General features: G+C 42.3%; 2 protein-coding genes across 3 annotated transcripts in view; one reads left to right on the top strand and one right to left on the bottom strand.

Moving 5' to 3' along the window:
* Positions 1–12,114: 12,114 nt before the first annotated feature.
* myl10 (myosin, light chain 10, regulatory) lies at positions 12,115–15,279 on the top strand. Its single transcript, XM_042093252.1, has 7 exons — positions 12,115–12,226; positions 13,366–13,455; positions 13,751–13,826; positions 14,059–14,163; positions 14,533–14,611; positions 14,790–14,838; positions 15,084–15,279. The coding sequence occupies exons 1-7, from the start codon at positions 12,224–12,226 to the stop codon at positions 15,189–15,191; spliced, it is 510 nt and encodes a 169-aa protein (XP_041949186.1). The 5' UTR covers positions 12,115–12,223; the 3' UTR covers positions 15,192–15,279.
* A 1,612-nt stretch (positions 15,280–16,891) lies between these two features.
* LOC121709651 (collagen alpha-1(XXVI) chain) overlaps positions 16,892–20,697 on the bottom strand; it is a 22,633-nt gene continuing 18,827 nt past the window's right edge. Inside the window, exons 8-15 of one of the 2 annotated variants that reach the window (XM_042093220.1) lie at positions 20,522–20,590; positions 19,961–20,013; positions 19,035–19,097; positions 18,674–18,709; positions 18,488–18,532; positions 17,929–18,013; positions 17,287–17,477; positions 16,892–17,254 (exon numbers count right to left, since the gene is read on the bottom strand). In XM_042093220.1, coding sequence (XP_041949154.1) covers positions 17,308–17,477; positions 17,929–18,013; positions 18,488–18,532; positions 18,674–18,709; positions 19,035–19,097; positions 19,961–20,013; positions 20,522–20,590 — 521 coding nt within the window. In that variant the 3' untranslated portion in view covers positions 16,892–17,254; positions 17,287–17,307. Of the gene's footprint in view, positions 17,478–17,928; positions 18,014–18,487; positions 18,533–18,673; positions 18,710–19,034; positions 19,098–19,960; positions 20,014–20,521; positions 20,591–20,697 lie in introns of both variants that reach the window. The other variant, XM_042093218.1, reaches the window with a different exon arrangement.

Raw genomic sequence — 20,697 nt, 5'->3', positions numbered from 1 at the left:
GAGAAAACTTGCTTTCAATCTAGTTTTTCCAATCAACTGTTCGCACTGTTTGTCTCCAGATAAAGCTAGTACATTCCAGTCATTTCAGTTGATTGCACAACAACAACAACTGCGAAGAGTAGCTTTGACCTTCTGAGAGAACTATGAGGACCACATCAGGCTCATCGCTCTATGGATACAGACAGTCATGTTTTGACCATTACAAAAGCAATGTTGCATGAGATCACTTCTGTAATGTTAAGGACAGATAACACACTGCTCAATCTGTGGTATTAGCGGAAAGCACTATTCACATGCATCAAACAGAATACTAACAACATACTGCATGATAAAACAGACAGAAGATTTGGTGGCTGTAGAGAAGAAAAGAAAGAAGGAGAAAGAAAAAAGAAAGAAAGAAAGAGAAGAGAGAAAGAAAAGAAACAAACAAATGGGAAATGCCATATGTGAGCTCGGAGGGCTCTTTGTGTGTGGCCATTCTGCTCCGAACAGACCCAGCATCTGATGGCATAAACAGCCACGCACAGGGCCTTAACCATCATCCCAGACATGCAAACAGGAACGCAGGCGCCCGGAACGCCACAACACCTGCCCTTCACCTGAGCGCGAGAGCCCGCGTCCAGTCCCCACCAGTGTGGTTTGTCTGGCAGACAAGTGCAAACAAGACCTCCAGTTCCGTTCAAAAAAAGCACACTATTGATTGCCGAGCTGAGACATCAGGTCAGGGCCTGGAGTCTCTGATGCCTCGCGGTCTGGGATGTTCATTCACTGATACGTGTCCCAAAAGAGGAAGGAAATGGGATTTTGCATGTTTAGGACGAGCTCACTCATTTTTAGCAGACCTCGCTGTGCTCTTTCTTTGTTACTGTAATGGATTTTACATATGGATGGCACTAATAAGAAAGACCTATTAAACAGAAACAATGTACTGGTTTATTACTTGTTCCATACATATGGAAGGAATATTTACTGTTGCAGCAAGTGGCCAATTAAAGCAGCTATTGCATGTAGCTACAAAAGAAGCCATGTAGCAGGGGGGAAATACAGTCTGAAAAATGTTGAAAAGCTTATCATTCTTCAGAACCATCTTCAAAGTCTTTGAAAGAAAAATTATAAATAAATTAATATTAAATGATAAATTAATAGTGGGCCATTTCAAGTAAGCTGTGGAATCCCAACATGGCAATCCAGGCAGGCTCCAGTCTTAAGTGTTATCAGACTGGCTGTCTGCACTAATAACATCTGATGGCTTGCATTTACTATGGGCCTTTTATCACATCCGTATGTGACGCATAGTGATGTTGACGCTGGGCCCCGCAGTAAACACATGTGAAGATGATTAGGGCAGAGAAGTCTTTTAGCAGAAATCGTATGGGGTATGGGGCATACATACGCACAACAGCTTTGAAAGTAATTTTATACAATCATCGCCACACAGACTTTACAGAAGATCTATAATCATTTACATTTTAGAGACATTTTGGATTTGATAATAATCAATATTTCACAGATATGTTCTACATATTATCTGCACCAACGAACAAACAGCGCTAGGTAATATCATATTTAGGAGCACTGCAGTGAGCATAGCATGATCTGCTTGAACATCATAATTATCAAATCAACGTTTTCCTCTCTATTGCATGTTTGAGTAGGCTAATCGATTACAAGTTCACAAAGCAAATTGCCTACCGCAGCCCCGCACATGGAGTTTAGCCTATACTTGAGGGCATTGACGATACACCGTGGTCTGTTTTGTAAAGATTGCAGTCTACGAATATCAGGTTTGGTTAAGCTACTTATTAGGCTATAGATTTTTTCGTAAGCAAATAGACAAAGAGCAGGCTGATACCGGAAGGGAAAAAACAGCCATGACCTAAACAAATCACCCAGGTGTGTATTTGAAACGGTAAGCTAGTTCGAGCGAGAGAGCAAACGAAATGTTTTCTACAGTAGCATACTGGATGAAATATTTGGCAAAATGTCGGTAGTGCAGATGATGATACGTTAAAATGCTAATTACCCGGTGTGATTAATGAAACCAACCTGTTCTCAGACTACAGATGGATGAGAAGCTATAGCGCACATTCGATAGCAAGACGTGTTCTTATTGTTAAGAACAGAAAGGTTTTAGACGCGAACAATAACCCACATTTGGACATTGGTTACTTTAAGACAGGCGGACGTACACAAAATGGGCAACACTATAAGGCTATGACGTCTGAACTTGAACCACATTCTTATGCTCATCGTATACAAATAGGTCATCTAATAAAAACAGAAAGAGACTGCACTGGTATGTACACTATATGAAAAAGATGAAGCGTAAAGATAACAACGTTTACAAATACGATTTTTAATAAATACCCCGACTGAAGCGACTAAAACGCGAGGAAGTGAAAGAGATTCAGATCCCGTCTTAAATTATTCAATCATTAATGTACAAAAATACTTTATATCAAGATTATCCGCTACATTTGATGCAAAGTCGCGACTTAATGGCTACTCAAGTTACAAAGTAGCAAGTCTATGATGTATTGTCTCCTACGCTGCACACCAACATGTTCCCATGAAATCGCTCGCACAACGTATAAAGAAACACACAATCTTTACATTATCAACTTAACTCTATAACAGGCTACATAAGGCTACTTTATCTTTTCTACAACAACTATGACATTTATCTCGCTTCGCCATTACCTTTAAGCAGTCCACAGAAGATGCAAGTTCAAAATCTTTGGAATATTCATTATTTAAACACGTTAAGTACTCTATGCTAAATTATACAACTTAACCAAAGATTTAGACCTATATTCTGGACCTCTGTTTTTTAGTTGTCGAGTAGGCATTTCTGAACTTCTGAACAGCCAATCGTCCAAAAGTATCGCAGGCTACGAAATGTGGGGTAATGTTCATTGAATAAGCTACACATACAGAGCATAAAATGTCTGAGGTGACAACATAGTTCATATAAACCAGTTCAGTCCAACTGAATAGGCTATTGTCTAATTAGTTTAGCATATTACTTTATTGTAATTTCACCAAAGCAGCCAATTTCCACACAAAAGTGCCACAAACCTGAACTTGAACCTCAGCCAGCTAGAAGGCTATTAAAGACACCTCTATCGAGCTCTTCTTACGTTTGAGCCATGAAAGGTCTATGTTACGTAAAGATAGGCCTACATTAATGCACAAATTTCTGCCTGAAAAAAAAATTAAATATTTTTCATGCGTAAATGTACCTAGGTTATGTAAGCTATCACAGCAAAGTTCACTTGACTGCATCCCTAGCATTTGCGAAGTAGAACAACCAGCCGGTAAAAACTTAAGCAATAACTTCATCTTTCAAACATTTTCTGAACAGTCTAGATGCAGATACAATCATCGTATTTTCAAATAAACGTTTAAAATCTATATTTAAATACGTTACACTTTCTGTACTGCGCAGTGCCATTCCCTACAGCGCCACCCGCCAGAGTACATGACCACATAGGCTACGCACTTGTACTCTTAAACAAAATTATTCAAACAAAACACACCACCAAGATAGTTCCACTAAAGTAGTTTCCTAAGAAAGTGGCACCTCGCGACTTTCCTAAATGAATTCCTAACTCATTATTGTCCAATTACCAGGTTGGCTGCGTCTTTGTAGCCATGATGGCTGATCGATGGGAATTGAACAAAGAGGATCAATTTCTGATCAACGAGAGAGCCGCTTTAATCAATGGGAGAACGGAGCTCCAAAAGCGGCCACATAACACCGGTAAACTAGGGCTCCAGAGCGAAGCTGCAACTAGACGACGACTTTCCTCACACAACCCCAAAAGAACTCCCAGTAACTAAAAGGAAAAGAGCTGACCTGGAGCTGTTGTAAATCAAAGCGCTTCCAATATTGAAACATCGATCCCGCATTGGCCGCCATCTTGAGACATATTGAGACGGAATGAGAGGCTGATAGAGAGAGCGTGAGGGGCTGGAGTTCAGTGGAAAGGAGGGGGAGCGCGCGTAAAACACGGAGCGGAGCAATTCAATAGGGCCATCGTTTATTGAACAGGGGCGCGGAATGGAGTTATTGAACAGGAACCTGTTATATTGAATGGACTTAACGGAATAGAATTATTGAACGGAAGGTGGCAATTTCTTAAACTGCTAAAACGTGGGATGGAATTTTACCCAGATCACGCGCCACCATGTAAGCAATGGCACTGCATATTCCATTATTTATCTTAAATATCGCCTGATATGCGTAAGTAGCAATAGAATCGGATATTCTCAACAATTGTGAAAAGCACTATGGTGGTCCGGGACACAGTTTACTGATATGCTGAAATATTCCTTTAATTACAGCGTCCCCCTTTCTCCCGTATTTTAAAACTATTTTTTATTGTGTCAATAAAGCTATTGATCTTGATCGATTGGATCGATAATATAGCCTACATATAAATCGTTATTAACTTAAAATGATCTTATGTAGGCCTAATCTTAAAAAAATGCATAAATAGGCTATAGAGCGTAAAATGCTTAGTGCAGTTTACAGTAAGTCCACCGTTTGTCTATTGATGAAAACAATCAGTATAAGTGTGCTTGGAATGTAGGCTTATATAATTGGGTTAAAAGAATATGAAGTTATCAAATTATATGAAATTGGTGCCGCCCGTAATTAACAATTAACCTGTAAATAGGCTTATGCCATTGGAATTATTGTTTCAACAGTTTAGGCCTATATCTCAAAAAGCAAGAGTCAGCCCTTCACAATGTGACCCGTATGTAATTCAGACTCTACCTGCTCCTCAACTTGAACTTGAACTTGGCGAACAGTGCCTCTACTGGCCAGTCATTCCAAGAAATGGGCTGCCTACATAATAAGCCTTGCTTACCGCGGTCAACGAGGTTGGGCTCGCAGCTTAGAGGGAGGAGCGGTGTAAGGCAAAGATGCATGCTAGCCTACGAGCTTTAATCTTCATCGTCAACTCATCAATCACCAAGTAGGCTTCAGTTTCAAACGTAACACATGTATGTCGATGCAGATTAAAAGATCGCGTTAGGCCTGATTAAAAGCATCAAACTATCTTGTGCTATAAAACAGTAGGCTACCCCCTGAATACATTTAGTCAAGTCATTGCATGACAGCGTTTTCATCAACAAGACATGTAGGCCATATTACAGTTTTTTTTTCAGTCGCTAACAGTCTGTCTAACCAGTTGTCATATTTTCAAAACTCTAAACACAATTAGCACGGCATCGTCTTTTGTGGCCATTCAGACATTTCATGTCCTTTTCACACAATATGCAGTCAGTGAACACATTTCCACAATGCTTACATTTTCTTAACAGACAAGCTATACCTCCCAACAAAATTATGGATATGTTTTTTGTAGTATTTACATCCCACAATAGCAAAAACAATATTCCAAACCTTAGATACAGTTTAAAAACCTCTGCTTCCAAGCGGTTTTATCCAAGGTGCATGCCTTGGATAATATCAGATGCGATTAGATACCCCCCCCCCCTTTATCTGGCCTTTTTGCTGTTGTTTTCATGGATATTTTGTTCACTGTAAGCAAACTTTTCTGTTCTATCATACTGTAAACAGTATTTCTACTGTACCCCCTGTAGTAAAAAGTAAAGGGGAAAAAAAACTTGCTTTTTACTGGAATGCTTTTGAATGTGAACATTACATGTGGACATACAGTTCAAAACCAAGAAATTTAGTGTAAAATTTGCATGCAAATACCTGTAAAACTGAAACACAAAAGTCTATGCAGTTTTTGTAATGTCAACAATATCCAGTATTTTGAAACCTGGTGTACTTTGATTGACTGCATGCACCTTGTGAAGTGAAAACAAGTGTTATTCTTTGACAGAATAATTTCATTTTGAGTCAGATTTCCAGTGTTTTGGTAAAGTTAGTGTGTGCAGAGAAAGATGTGTTACTATATATTTAACAAAATGTGTTTCTGAGAAGAAAATTATCCATTTGGCCAATTGTGTTTTGTAGGTGTGAGTCTGTGTTGAGTTTAGAAAAAGTATCTGAAGTATGGGTAAGCGCTTATTAGCGATTGAAAAAAACTGTAACAGTTTGAATATTGTTTTGCGTTGCTGCGCACAGGTAATGCATGCCTCATGCCTGCTTAAATGGATCCATGAGGCATTGCATACACGCTCGATACAGTGCAATCATGTTCTATTTAAAATGTAATTTATGTTGTGTACAGCTCTGTCCGCCTGAGTCTTAAAGTAGTCAACATGTAGCTAACCACATGTAATTAAATGCAAGAAGCTTCTAATAAATAAAAGTCTAAATATTATGACAGATATGAAGCCAATTCTTTTTAAATTTCTATGCCATTTGTAGAGCTGTGTCATCATTATAAGGGCCATGTATTATGATGTTGAAGATATGTCAGTATTAACACGTGTCTCCATGTTTTAAGATAGCCTCCTCAAAGTAAAACTAGATCTCTGGAGTCTACCCTACAGCTGAATCTGCTAGACTGGGAATGAAGATAAGAGCTGCAACAAGCACCAAGTACTGAGCTTCATCTTGGTGTTATACTTAGACACCTCTTCCTTCATGTGTCAGTCTGTGAGTGTCAATTGATGAAATATAATTGAATGAGTTGTATTATTGCTTTTGCTATTGATATATATATATATATATATAGAGAGAGAGAGAGAGAGAGAGAGAGATGGAAGGACGGAATCTATACACCTGGTCTTCATCAGACAAATTCTCATCATTGAGGAAATGGCCTCTAATTGGCTTTGCCTCTGAACTTATAGGAGACTAATAGTGTATAGACAGGATTCTAGCCTGTGATGTGGTTTCAGTGTGATATAACATGAGGCCACAGAGCTTACATAATGTAAACTAACTGTAAATACAGGCTCTTTTCAACATGCCATGTGGCTTTTCATGCAATATATTACACAATATATTGTCACAAAATGCTTGTGACTCCATACTATTGAACATTATCATTCTTAAAGAGGACCCATAACGAGAAGAAAATCTGGCACGTTGAGCATTTCACCAGGCTACACAGTGTTCAGTGGTCTGCGCACTAATAAGCATGAGGAGGCATAATGTTATGTAAGTGAAGGAAGATAGCTACCAAAAACATCTACAGCAGCAGGCAATGGGACTGAAGACAGAAAAGAGGATGTAAGTTAACCCCAGGAAATAGACTGTCATCAGATACAAACTCACAGACATCCAGAGTGTGCACGCAAATGTGCACATACACATGCATTGACTCACTCATACTGTTATTCACTTATTCCCCAATATGAGCACAAACATACTACACAACATACTGCATGCTCTCTCTCTCTCTCTCTCTCTCTCTCTCTCTCTCTCTCTCTCTCTCTCTCTCTCTCTCTCTCTCTCTCTCTCTCTCTCTCTCTCTCTCTCTCTCACACACACACACACACACACACACACACACACACACACACACACACACACACACATGCATACCCTTGTACCACACACATGCACACACACATACACACACACATTTGCGCACACAAATGCGCTCTCTCTTTCTCCCACACACACACACACATTCTTCCCCCTATGCCCCTGCAGCCCAGGCCAGCGCATCATCATTCTCAGCGAGGGGTTGGGAATCGCGCGGCACTCTGCTCCCACTGGCAGTTTGTTTATCAGACCCACAGGAGACCCCTGCCGCCGCATCCTCCACCACCACCACCACCACCACCACGCACCCCTCTCCTCCTCTTTCCCTGCTCCGCCAGGCCCTGATCTCATGGGGCCCTAATTAGGAGCCGTCCGCGCATCACGCTAATATGCCGAGGGTTCCCTCCTCTCCTCAACACATTTTTTAAATCAGATAATCGTCCTCCAGAGAACAAGCCTCATTTACAGGGACGACATGCTGGATTACATTTTAATTATGGAAATGCAAAGGCAATCAGAAATGAAGAGAGCGTGGACGTCGGCAAAGTTACCCAGAAATGCCCAGTGATGTGTGTGTGTGTGTGTGTGTGTGTGTGTGTGTGTGTGTGTGTGTGTGTGTGAGGCGGGGGGGGGGGGGGGGGGGGGGGTGTTGATGACTGTGCATGCATGTGAATATGTGGATTTGTGTCTTGTCCCATTACACTCTGTGCTTACCACCAAATATGAGGAGAGGTTGGGCAGATATTTACGTGGCTGAACAAAGGTTTGGAGGGCTGCCCTGGGCATGTGGGGTTTTTGTATCTTTTGCACCACCTACTGGAAAGTCACTAGTGTATCCCCATATCTCACCAACCGACCGTATCACTTGAAATAAATCAGCAAGAGAATTCAACCACACACTCCAGCTGGCAAAAAGCCCTCTAATACAATGGCATTCATTGATGACTGTGCTCGGATGTCGGTTAGGATTTATAGGTCACTGAGAGTCTCTCATTGTCTGTTTTGAGATATCTCATGTCTGTCATGCTTTTCAGGCAATGACTGACATGCATCACACTCCCCAGGTGCCAGTGGCTTCCCTTCCTGCTTTCTTTAGTGCCTGATATTCAATCTGTTTTTTTTTCATCCGAGAGACAATAACATATAACATCTTCACCTGATCTAGAATTTACAAGGTATCTAAATATCTCTTCAATTCAACACTGGTAGGCTACAGTTTTTCTCTTGTCATCGTTATAGGTGACTCAGATTCATAAGGCCATTGTCATGCGTAGTATTGGCCTGGCATCTTGCTACATAGTATTCAATAGAGATATTTCTGTTTATATGTGTGTAGCATATGTGAATTATGTAGAACTTTTTTGTTCAGCATTCAAGGATTCAAGGACTGTTATTTCTCACATACATATTGTAAAACATGTAATGAAATGGCATTAGTTGCTCAATTTTTTCCTGTGCAGTGGTGTTTTGAGGGATCACCAACTATTTATTAAGAAAGATTAAAGTATTTAATTAGTAAATAGTGAGAGGGAGGGGGTGCAAAGTGTCAGTCTTTCTGTTTTAGCTATGTGGCTACAGAGGTGTCTACCTGACCTCAGTGATCTGAGCAGTCCATTGTCAGGGTGTGAAATGTCTTAAAATGTGTCGGGCACTTATTCACATTCCTTCTGGTGTAGATGTCCTGCAGGACAGGGAGAGGAGCTCTGAATGTATTACTCTCTGCTTAGCACTGCAATCCTGAGCTGTGATGTTTTCATACCAGGTGATGATGCTACTAGATGCTACCTGCTACTCTCCACAGCTTAAGAGTAAAAGGCCTTCAAGATAAATGTTGACACCTTGAATTTCTGTACCTGATGAAGGGAGTAGTGTATTTGTCTGGATGTGTGTTGGATGTTGACAGTCCATGTCCTTAGGTCCTTAGTGATGTTGTGGGGGTGGAAGGGCTCAACCCACCCTCCCACCCTCCCACCCACCCACGTCAAACATTTCAAAGTCAAGGTCAAAAACAACTCATATGTACAGTATACAGTAATAGGATTCATCTGCGGAGAAGGTATTGTAGATGATACACAAGGACAATATTATATTATTATATAGACTACAATATAACTTCAAAAATAATCTTAAATATGAAATACACAATAAATATGATTTCATGCAATGCTTCATGGTTAAGCCATACAATATAAGAAGAGTAGAGGAGAGACAAATATGACTATTTATGTGTCTATTGAAAAAATATTTATTTTTCCCCAAATGAGCAATCAAGCAACTGATAAATAGCAATGCCGTCAGATACAAATGGGTAGACATTATTGGCAAAGACCTTTCCTCTGGAGAGGGTAGAATAGTGACTGCAGATAGTAAGAGGAGGACTTGAAAACATCATAGTGTTAGATGTAGCTCAGGGAAATAACAGTCATGCATAATAACCAAAAAGCAATTCTGTGATTGGGTGTGACAGTGAATAGAAGCCATAGCCTACAGAGACCAATAATGAATGACTGAAACCAGTGAAAGAAAAACATAACTTATAAGTCTTCTGGGTAGAACTTACGCAACACGCTGCCGCTTCATGTCTTTTTTTAGACATTCTCTGTCCGATCATGACAAAGAGTCCCGAGGCACTCACACTGTGGTACTCACAGTGGGTCTTATTGGGATTTCAATAGAATATATTGGCCATTTCTTTCAACGGCAAATGGACAATTAGAGAATTTCATTCAGGTGTGTGTGTGTGTGCGTGTGTGTGTGTGTGTGTGTGAGCGGATGATTTTAGAAATTAGGTAAGTCTTTGATAGTTAGCTGAAAGCTCAATAATGTAAAGCAAGCATTCACCAGCATGGTACTGGTTTTTCCACATTTTTTATTCCGATATACTTTACTGCTAGATGACAATCAGTGGTTTAAATATCATTTAACCTCATAACACCGTCAACACCCCGAGAGGCATTGCAAAAAAGGTAAAATAATCCTGTAGCACCAGTCTAGACAAACCCATAAGATTGGGCAAGGATATGACAATAAAAAAAGAAGAGATTTGTAGAGCTTTGAGTAAAAAAGACAGAAGTTGCATCAAAGCTTTTTTAATGAACGAGTGGAATAAAAAAAGGCCACAGGGGGAATGTAGCCTGACAAGCAACAGGAGAGCCCATAAACAGAGGAACAAAAGGAATGAGTAATGTGCACTATGCAGAGGGCATAGCAGGGACAAAAGGGAAGAGACTCCTGTTATTGACAGCTGTGCAGGGCGGGGCCACACACTGGGGGGCGTTATTGGCTGGTGCATGGGACGTGATTGACATTTACAGTGGGCGTGTCTCCGCTCCACTCCGCAGTGATCAAGGTGATGGCCCCTGGTGTGGTGCGCGAGGGAACCTTCCGGACACTGATTGATGGGCCGCCCAGCTGTAAGAACCCGTCAGCTAGTTGACAGGGAGAGATTGGCTTTGTCATGGTAAGAATGCAGCAACCAGACCTTGACTTCTAATGGCCTCACCTGCTTGACACACACCTAACATGGGCACGACCGTGTGTGTGGCCAGCTTTGGCGACGCGGCTCTTGGACACACACACTGTCACATACAGACAGATAAAAAACACATACACATACACACACACACACACACACACACACACACACACACACACACACACACACACACAATGTGCCAGACAGCTCATCATTCTCCCTTCCCACCCCTTCTCCATTGGCTGCTGTTGCACTGGTTCATTTTGCAGTGATCTGCAAGGTCCAGGCTAAAATGGGATTTCAGCCAACCTTGCCAGTACCTCCACTGCCTCCCCGGGTTGCTGGCTGCGGTCGACGGACACGTCTGATCCGATGCCAGAGGGGTCTGATCTTGGCTGCTTGGCATTGCTCGTTTAAATTAAGAAACACAAAAAAATGTCCGACTTGTGTGTCAGCGAGAGTGTGGACCTTGGTGGCAGCTTCATTGTTAGCACCCTGACAATAGAGGACAAATGTGGGACACTGGGGGGTGGTGGTGCAGTTTGGGTGAGGTTGGGGGGGGGGGGGGGGGGGGTTAGTGAGAGGGGTAATATTATACCCCTACTAACATTGTTTGCCCCCCCTTCCCAAAAATGAATGAGCTCTGGCTGATGCTGGAAGCCCATCTGAAATGAGCCCCCCCCCCCCTCCCCGCTAGGTTAAATCCTCAGGCTCTGAATTCATCACTGATGGGCTTGACCTTGCCTTGACTCAGCTGTGCTGTGGACCTGGTGATTGTTTTCCGGCCTTGAGAGCCTTGTTGTCTGCTCCCCAACCGTCTCTGTCCTGCCTCGGCGGAGCCAGCAGCTGTCCAAACGATCTTCTCCCAGAGCTACAGACATAACAAGTGGCATCAAGCAATTTGTGGCCATCATCCTAATGGTCAAGATCTGGCGTCGACATCCTTTGAGTAAACGGCCTGATGTGTGAAGCCGGCAGGCTTTGCACCCGGACTCAATCACAGAGCCCCGGAGACAGGCCTCTTGGTTGTCCAGTGTGCAGCCTAGCTCTAGTGATGAGCCTAAGATAGCTGAGCCCTCTCGCCTCAGCTCAGATTAAACAGCATCTGTCAATTACAATGGTAGCGGGGGGGTGTGTGTGGGGAGGGGGGGGGGGTGGTCTCTGCTCTATATGGCATGCTCTAAGATCCCCTACCCTCACCCCACTGGATCTAAACTTAGCACAGGTGTTCCTCGGAGGCAATATATAACAGTGAGGGAGACTGGTCCAGAGTGTTCTCTCTCGGGCATCTCTCATTTGGGAGCGGAAACAGGAATACTTCAAAGATGGTAGGCTGACGCTCTTTTTCCCATCTTTCTTCTTGTCATTCTTTCTAGCTCTTTCTTGGCCAGAACACACTCTAGGATGGCTCTATCGTACTGCGTGGCTGACTATGCTGTATGCTACGGCAGAGGATGCTTTTTGCAAAGTTAGTTCAACCTGTGTATGCTGGAAGAAGGAACAGAGACTATCAACTCATTTCACTCTTTTTGCAGTGATTACTAATGCTGTTGTTTATGTTTGTTCTCTGCATTCAAGAGACATGTATGTAATAGGCTTGTATAGCTTGTACAGATTGTAGGATGGGTGATTTCTGTGGATACATAAATAAGCTGGATGTGATATGTTCATTTGACAATATCACCAGCATCCACCCACTAAAATCTAAAAAAAATACCAAAGCTAATATTTGTTCTTCATGGGTAATTTATGTTATTACATAATTATTTACTCCATATTAAGTGCATAGATAAGATTACATTTCAGTCATCAGGTTAGAAAATACTGACAGGGAGAATGCCTCAATGACATCTTTCTCATATTATTCAACCTGATGACAGGCCTAATTTAAGTTGTCGACACTTGGCAGCAAACCTGGTTTTGCATTGTACTGCGTTGACTACAGTTGGCAAAATGAGAGAGAAACCTTAACATCTGTGGATTACTGTCTATTGCTATTATCTTATGTGCCTCTATGTGAAAATTCAAACAGCACTGTTCTGATTATGCTGTCATGGTAGCTTCCTCAAAACAGAGCTACTAACAGTTTATTATATTTAAGTACAGTCTATGAAATCAAAAAGAGGACTGCTCTGGCAAGCAACATGTTTACACTGACTGAACTCTGAGCCAACTCTCAGCTGTATTGTGGTGAAAACCATGTATATTTTGGTCACTGCAGTTTCACTATTATAATGTCGAAAAAAGAAAAAGCCAGCTTACCACCCTGGCGACATGGCTGGAAACCCGTTGTTTATGGAAACCACTTGTTGACCTTAAAAACTCGTGGGCAGCGCTCTGGACAAATGTGTAATATGAGAAGACTATTCTCTCAGCACTTTTACAAGGTGTTAAAAAAATCTTCAAAGATTTATATGCACACAGTTTTTCTTCAAGTATAAATATAACACGTCATTTAACCCACCAGGCACCAAAGCGAGCCAAGAAGAAGGCAACAGAAGGCAGCTCCAATGTCTTCAGCATGTTTGAGCAATCCCAGATCCAGGAGTTCAAGGAGGTTGGTCTGTTAAAGGAGACATTTATCACTCAAAACTGGATTTGCACACTGAGAAGAGTACCAGTGGCACATGCACAACAGACATCAGAATTACGCTCAATGAGTGCTGACAGTGCAGTAACTCAGTAATTGTTATATAATGTTAGTTTGGCGGTTTGGTGGTTGGTGATAGTTTTTCCAGTTTCTTTATATATTGTGTGTGACTCCAGGCCTGTGATTGTGTTGTGGGTGAGGAGTTATGGGTAGAATTGCAGTGAGTCACGACCCTTTGCTTATGTTTGTATGCTTACTGTAGGCCTTCACCATCATGGACCAGAACAGAGATGGCGTCATTGACAAGAATGACCTGAGGGACACTTATGCAGCTCTTGGTAAGCAAACAAACACGCAAAAAATATTCCAACTTATGACAGTGACTTCTCTATACTTTATGATGAGGTGGCAAATAGCGATTTGATGTAAATTAATGGGAGGTACATTCCGTACTAGACCTCAGCCGTTGTTGGAAAATGCTCCCGGTAGTTCCACAGCTAATTTAATCACAGTCACAGTTGTTGCCCCTGATGTCGTCTGTGGTGACTGATTGATTGATCTGTTCGGCAGGCCGTCTGAATGTGGGCAATGATGAGCTTGATGAGATGGTGAAAGAGGCGTCGGGACCCATCAACTTCACTGTGTTCCTCACCATGTTTGGAGAGAAGTTAAAAGGTGTGGACCCAGCGACACTGCCACAGGGATACACCCCCACAGCTACTCTATTACACTGACAGCTAACGACTATAATGCTGGCTGACAACAGTTATGACGAGAGGAAGAGAGAGAGAGAGAGAGAGAATGAGAGAGAGAGAGAGATTAAGGGAGGAAGAGACTACATACATGTGAGAGAGATAGAGAGAGGAAATATAAAGAAGTGAGGGAGAGAAAGGAAACGGAAAGAGACAGACATTGGTTTGAGTCCACAAGACATCATTCCATAACAACCTTCTGCTGCCTCCCTTGCCCCTGTGACGGTTGGCAGGGGTTTTCTCCCTCCAGTTATTCAGTCCATATATTCACCCCGATCCTCTGCTCTTACAGGCACGGACCCAGAGGAGACCATTCTCAATGCTTTTAAGATCTTTGATCCAGAGGGTACCGGTATTCTCAAAGGAGATGAGTAAGTACTTCCTGACTTGAGGCTCAGGAGTTATTACTCTTTGTAACAAAGTAGTATAATATATTACAGTAGTAATGCCACACATGTGAAGCAGTTGTGGTTGCTACTTGGTTCATGAATTTGTGGAAGTCGTTTTTTAAAACCGGGCCATTTACCATTGGTTTCTCTACTTCGATAGAATCAAGTATTTCCTGATGTCTCAAGCCGACAAGTTCACAGAAGCTGAGGTAAGGGTTTCTATGAACAGGGAGGGATCATTACATGGGTCATTTATGACAGTTTTATTTTTGCTAAATCTCAAGCATTTCACAAAATAAAAGATAAGGACATCTATAAAATGGTTATTTATATTCTAAGCATCAATTTATGTGGAATACTTCAATATATTGTCTCATAATACATTTCTACAAAGGGCGGTAAATGCATTGTCTGCTACGTGGTAAAAAATATGTTTATATGTTGTTTCTCACAGATGACTCAAATGTTTGAAAACTTCCCCCTGGATGTTGCTGGAAATCTGGACTACAAGAACTTGTGCTATGTCATCACCCACGGAGAGGACAAGGAGGACAAAGAGTAACACCCGCCCCACCCTGGATCGCCACCACCCATTGCCCCTCCACCATGACCTCCATCCCCACACAATAAAACCGTTATCTAAAAACAAATGCAAAGACATTACTACCTATGACAAATCACCATCTAATTGACCTTGAATGTATAACTCTTGAATCTATCAAGTAATCTTTAAAGAAACCATGTGTTACTTGGTGACAGCAGGCTATGGCTTACTGCCTGCAAGGACTGGAAAGACACATCCATTGAAGAGAGATTTAAAGCCTTTGCTTTGCCTTGCAGCCAATGGATCTAATTCAACACAAACGGTTCAAGAAAACAAAAACTGTGTGTGTGTGTGTGTGTGTGTGTATGTATGTGCGTGCGTGTGTGCGTGCGTGTGTGTGTGTGTGTGTGTGTGCGTGCGTGTGTGTGTGTGTGTGTGTGTGTGTGCGCGCGTGTGTGTGCGTGTGTGTGTGTGCGTGTGTGTGTGGAGATGGCAGAGTGGGTGAGGAAGGTGTGCTGCTGCGAGGAGGTTTAACAGCTCGCCTGCAATAATAAACACAACCGTCTGGCTGCTGGCAGGGGTCCAACCCCAACATAACACACACTGCTGGAGAAGGGCTGACAGGCAAAGAGAGAGAGAGAGAGAGAGAGAGTGAGCACAAGAAAAAAGGGAGGGAAGGAAAGAAAGAAAGAAATTCTTCCGGCCACACTTCATCTCAGTCCGGCTATTTATAGCCAAACAGGGCGCTGCAACCCGCCGGTTTGGGTTTTCAGCAGGTGCAGGAAAATAATTATTGTATGTCTGCTTATCTGCGAGGGAGGCAACAGTATGCCAAGGTCACGGTGACTTCAACACCAGGATTATCTCACCAAAGAAAAACAAATGACAACATACTGTAGAGTAGATACGAAGAGAACCAGGTTCAAGGGGTCCTCTAGGGACAGAAAGGTTAGGTGTGTCCACTTTGAAGGAATCAGGGAGTCCTTTTAGAGGGATGGGCCAAGAGAAACATTATTTTTCTGTTGGGGGCTTAAATCAACACAACATAACAACACTCACAGACTGTAGGAAATGGGAAACCAAAGCTATGAAGAGTATAAGTCAAACACATGTTAATACCCGTGCATGGCTGTAGCAATCCACACTCTTTTAGGAAGGAGTTACATCTACACAATTTATTAGGTGTTGAGGTTAATGTTAGTGCAGCAAATCTGACACCCTATTACAGTTTCATACAGTATTTAAAGGGCTTTGTTTGTCAGGGCTCTTTATTTGCCAATGTATGTCATTTATACTTTCATGGATATCACTCATAGCCAGATTGTTATACAATAACAATACAATAACAATCTACACTTTTTCTAAACTCCTGACTAGAGGATCTCAAACAGCAGAATCATGATGATTCTGCTGTTAGAAATCCTGTCGTCAGGGGTTTGGATAAAAGGCAAAACTACCCCCTATTCATAGTGCATGTGCCAACCCCTGCACAGCATGCTTACTTTCATGTTTCACGTTTCCAAGTTTCTGGAAGCTTGCTGAAAGTTGTTATTCATAAGGCAAGCAGGCATGAAGCTCAAAATAGATGTGAGATAGATTTTACGGCATTTCAACAGTATTTTTTATTCACCTACTCCCTGGGGTGAGTGCGTAAAATGTTTTAAAATTCCAAAAGCTGGTAATGCTATCCGGGCATAAACAAATAAATAACAATCTACACTTTATACACAACTGTTTATTTTTGTGCATACTTAATAAAAATCAGATAGAGAAACCTGAAACTTCTGACTCCATCTAAACAGTAAACAGGACAGAATGTGAAAGTACCTCTTTCGGCGCAAAAAATCTCCCCCTTTGTAAACAGTCAAAACACTTTAGATTCCTCAGACAAAATCTCAGCACTTTGGACAAATCCAAGGGGTTTGTCAACACGATATATTTCATCACGTCTAAACAACATTGCAACACTTATAAAAAAGAAATAATTAAAAAAATAAACAACCAAATAAAGTCATTATCACAGAATCGAAAGTCCGTTAAGGATGACCACTGCTTAGTCTGTGTCTTGGGATCGTCCAACATACATCCCCCCGTGCCCAGTGTCAGATCCCAAACCCACTGTGACTCGGGGTGTTCAGCGGTCCTCTCCCCTTCTGACGCGCTCCTCTCTGATTGGATATTCTTCCTCTCCTGCGGGCCGAGGGTACAGCAGGTTCGCGAGGCCTCTATTACTCCTGAGCGTCTCTGCGGTTGGCATGAGGTTAGACAGGAGATCAAGGCCGGAGCCCAGCTCCGTCAGACCATCTAAGAGGGAGGGAGAGAGAGAGAGAGAAAGAGAAAGGGAGATAGAAAAGTGTGTGTGAGGGGGTATGTATAGAGAGAGGCAGAGAGAGAGAGAGAGAGAGAGAGATGTCAGACAATTAAAAAAAGAGTGGGGGTAGCAGCTGAAGAGCAGGTACCTCCTTTTTAAAACAAGCTTTGTAAATTTCCTCCTTTGTAAACTATGTTGGCAAAGCACATTAGAGTCTGCAGAAAACGTGGAACATGGAAAAATATTAGAGGTCAGATCTTTTTGGGATGTCACGAAAGGGTTAAGACTGCAGGGCAGACTAAATGAAAAATCACATAATCAAAGCCAGGATTTTTTTTATTGTGGCCTACAACTTATTAATCTCTGATTGCAGCCCCTGCTCTCTGCCCGCACAGGTAATCAGTGTAGATTATTCTGTGCTTAGCACCAAGAGTCCTTCCTCACCATGGATGCCAATCATGTGTTCCAGAATCAGAACCCGCTCTGCCAGAATCTTCAGAGCCTCTCTAAGCTGTTGCATCCCCTCAGCCTAAGGATACAGACACACATACACACACACACACACACACACACACACACACACACACACACACACACACACACACACACACACTTCTTTTCACAATTTGTACTTCTTTATTCTCGTTCACGAATTTAGAATAAATATACAAGGACACACATTTAAAGTGCAATAATTGCTCAGACATGATTCAGTCAATAATATTGTCAACAGACTCTGTTGACAATAATAAAACAGCACAACAGATGTTCTGGATACACAAAACACCTTCTGCAAATGTGTCAACTGCCAATAATGGATGAGATTGGACAAAAACTTGCTTTCACTTTTGACAGACAGACACACACACACACACACACACACACACACACACACACACACACACACACACACTCCCTTTTATAGAATTATAACATCCTGTGCTGAGATGACAGGCAAAATCATTGAACTGACTCTGTCAGTTTTTAATAGAGTGGTTCAGACCTCTGGATGAGGGTCTCCTGGTTCTCCTTTAGGTCCTGAAGGACCCTACACAATGCACACACAAGCGCGCACACACACACACACACACACACACACACGCACAGAGAGAGAGAGAGATCAATAAATCAATGGATTTCTCATTAGGTATTAATATCTGTGTGAATTGGGGTGAAATTAATTACTCACTGGTAGACCTGACTTTCCACTGAATCCAGGAAAACCCTACACAAGAAAAGGGTCACACAAGCACTAGCTTTTAGCTGTTTTTATAATTATGCATACATTAATAATGTATGCCTATGTAAAACAACAACCCCTAAGACAAAAAAGACCTGCCATTCTCTATTCACATCACTGTGAGGCCATAAACTACAAGGCACGGAAAGAAATGTTACATTATACAGTAGGCTATGTGCTCAATACATACATATGTATGTAAAAACAGCCTTCCTGCATGGAGAAAATAGCATACAGGAATGCCCTGACTGTCAGGTTTGTAGTTTAGGACACCTGCTTAGCGAGCAGGTAAGCATGAGACCTCACTCACCCTCTCACCACGATCTCCCTTCTGCCCCGGCATTCCAGGCTTCCCAGAGGCCCCTGGTTCAGCCTGAAACAGGACATGACATACGACAGCTTAGCAGCTTAGGAGACCGCTCAGGAGAGAAGCCGCAGAGGAATAAATTATGTCTGAAAAGAAAGGATTCAAGCACACGCGCCACTCAAGGGCATAACGTTGTGTTCAGAAATAAACTTCCATCCCCTCACATTCAAGTCAACAATAAATCAAGTTCCAGTCCATGTCTAAATATGCATGAAATTTTTTTTTTTACTGCATTGTACTCAGACATCAGTGGGGGGTTGGGTTGGAGAGGTCACGATCTGGCGATTTCACCACGGCCCTGCCCCCGTGGTGGCCTATAGCAGCTAGAGGGGTGACCCTGTGTCCAGAACGCCACCCCCATGATTCATGGACCTGCTTGGAATGTAGGCGGACAGAGGACAGGAGCAGGTAGAGGAGTCGAGGAGTGGCACTCTGCATCCCCATGTCAACCCCCTGCCCTGCGTCCTTCAGCAAGCTACTTAACCAATCACTCCACAGGAGCTGCTAAGTGGTCTTCGAGGCTAAAGACTGGGGTTGAGCTGTAACACTTCCAGGTATGCAGTGTTGAGACCGTAGGTGCTGGCCCTTACAAGTGAAGGAGGGGGTCAAATGTCTTTGTGGGTTATAGTGTCAGCTGTATGCTCTATGGAACCTATTCCATTAAAAACAAAACTTGCTGGTAAGCAGATACTGTAGGTGTTGACAGCTGGAAGCCAAAAGATTTTCTACAAAGAACCTTTGTTTTTGTTTGCCTTCATTCTATTATTAGCAGAACCTTTATATGGCATAGACAGGACAAACAACCGGTTTTCCATTTCCTTGTGTGTCTTTGTGTAAAGTCACTAAAGGGGTGCTGCTGATGCACTCACATTCAGGCCTGGAAGTCCTGGCGACCCAGAGGGCCCGGCTGGGCCTGGCCGACCTGTGGGCATGAAGGAGAGATGCTGGCTTCAGAGGCATGTTCACTGTGTGGAGCTGTGTTCCATACAACCACATGGACACCTTAGAGGAACGCTCAATGTGCCGGGTAGACATGCACTGGTTTATATTCCAGAGATTTGGGGCATGACAATATTCCCAAATTTAAACTGTTTATAATATAAATAGATTAACAATTACAGCTATAATCTCATAGGGGGTTCACAAACAGAGCCCGTGCAGGCTTTGGTTGCATGATGGTTTATATTTAAATTTTTAATTACTTAATTTGGTAGATGCACCTACCTAAAGTCACTCTCACATTTTAAGAGCATACATTCTTAATTACTTTTCATCTCAGGAAATTAAATCTATGATCACGGTAAGCACCCTCTTTTAAACAGTGGGGACGAGAGAAGCATGCGCTGAGCTGCAGCCCTAAGTCAGTGTGGACTTGTGCTGTTTAATGGAGGAGCACTAGGTGAGAAGGAACAAGAGGTGACCTCTCTGACCTGGTGGACCAGGAGGGCCGGGGATGCCCGGTAAGATCTTTAGATAGGAGGACAGTGGGGAGTCCTTATCTATATCAAACAGAACACACAGAATAAAATGATTAACATCACACAAAAATATGGACAGTGAACAAGCCAAGGGTCTTTTACATATATGAAAACACATCACAGTAACT

Source organism: Alosa sapidissima, chromosome 5, assembly GCF_018492685.1.
Source record: "Alosa sapidissima isolate fAloSap1 chromosome 5, fAloSap1.pri, whole genome shotgun sequence".
In the NCBI taxonomy this organism is placed as follows: domain Eukaryota; kingdom Metazoa; phylum Chordata; class Actinopteri; order Clupeiformes; family Clupeidae; genus Alosa; species Alosa sapidissima.
This window is presented reverse-complemented; position numbering and strand designations above follow the sequence as displayed.

What these genes read in the sequence shown, in the direction of transcription:
- myl10 (XM_042093252.1), top strand. An exon ending in GGACACTTATGCAGCTCTTG is followed by an intron (nt 13,827 to 14,058) that starts GTAAGCAAACAA and finishes TCTGTTCGGCAG; the next exon opens with GCCGTCTGAATGTGGGCAAT. An exon ending in ACAAGTTCACAGAAGCTGAG is followed by an intron (nt 14,839 to 15,083) that starts GTAAGGGTTTCT and finishes TGTTTCTCACAG; the next exon opens with ATGACTCAAATGTTTGAAAA.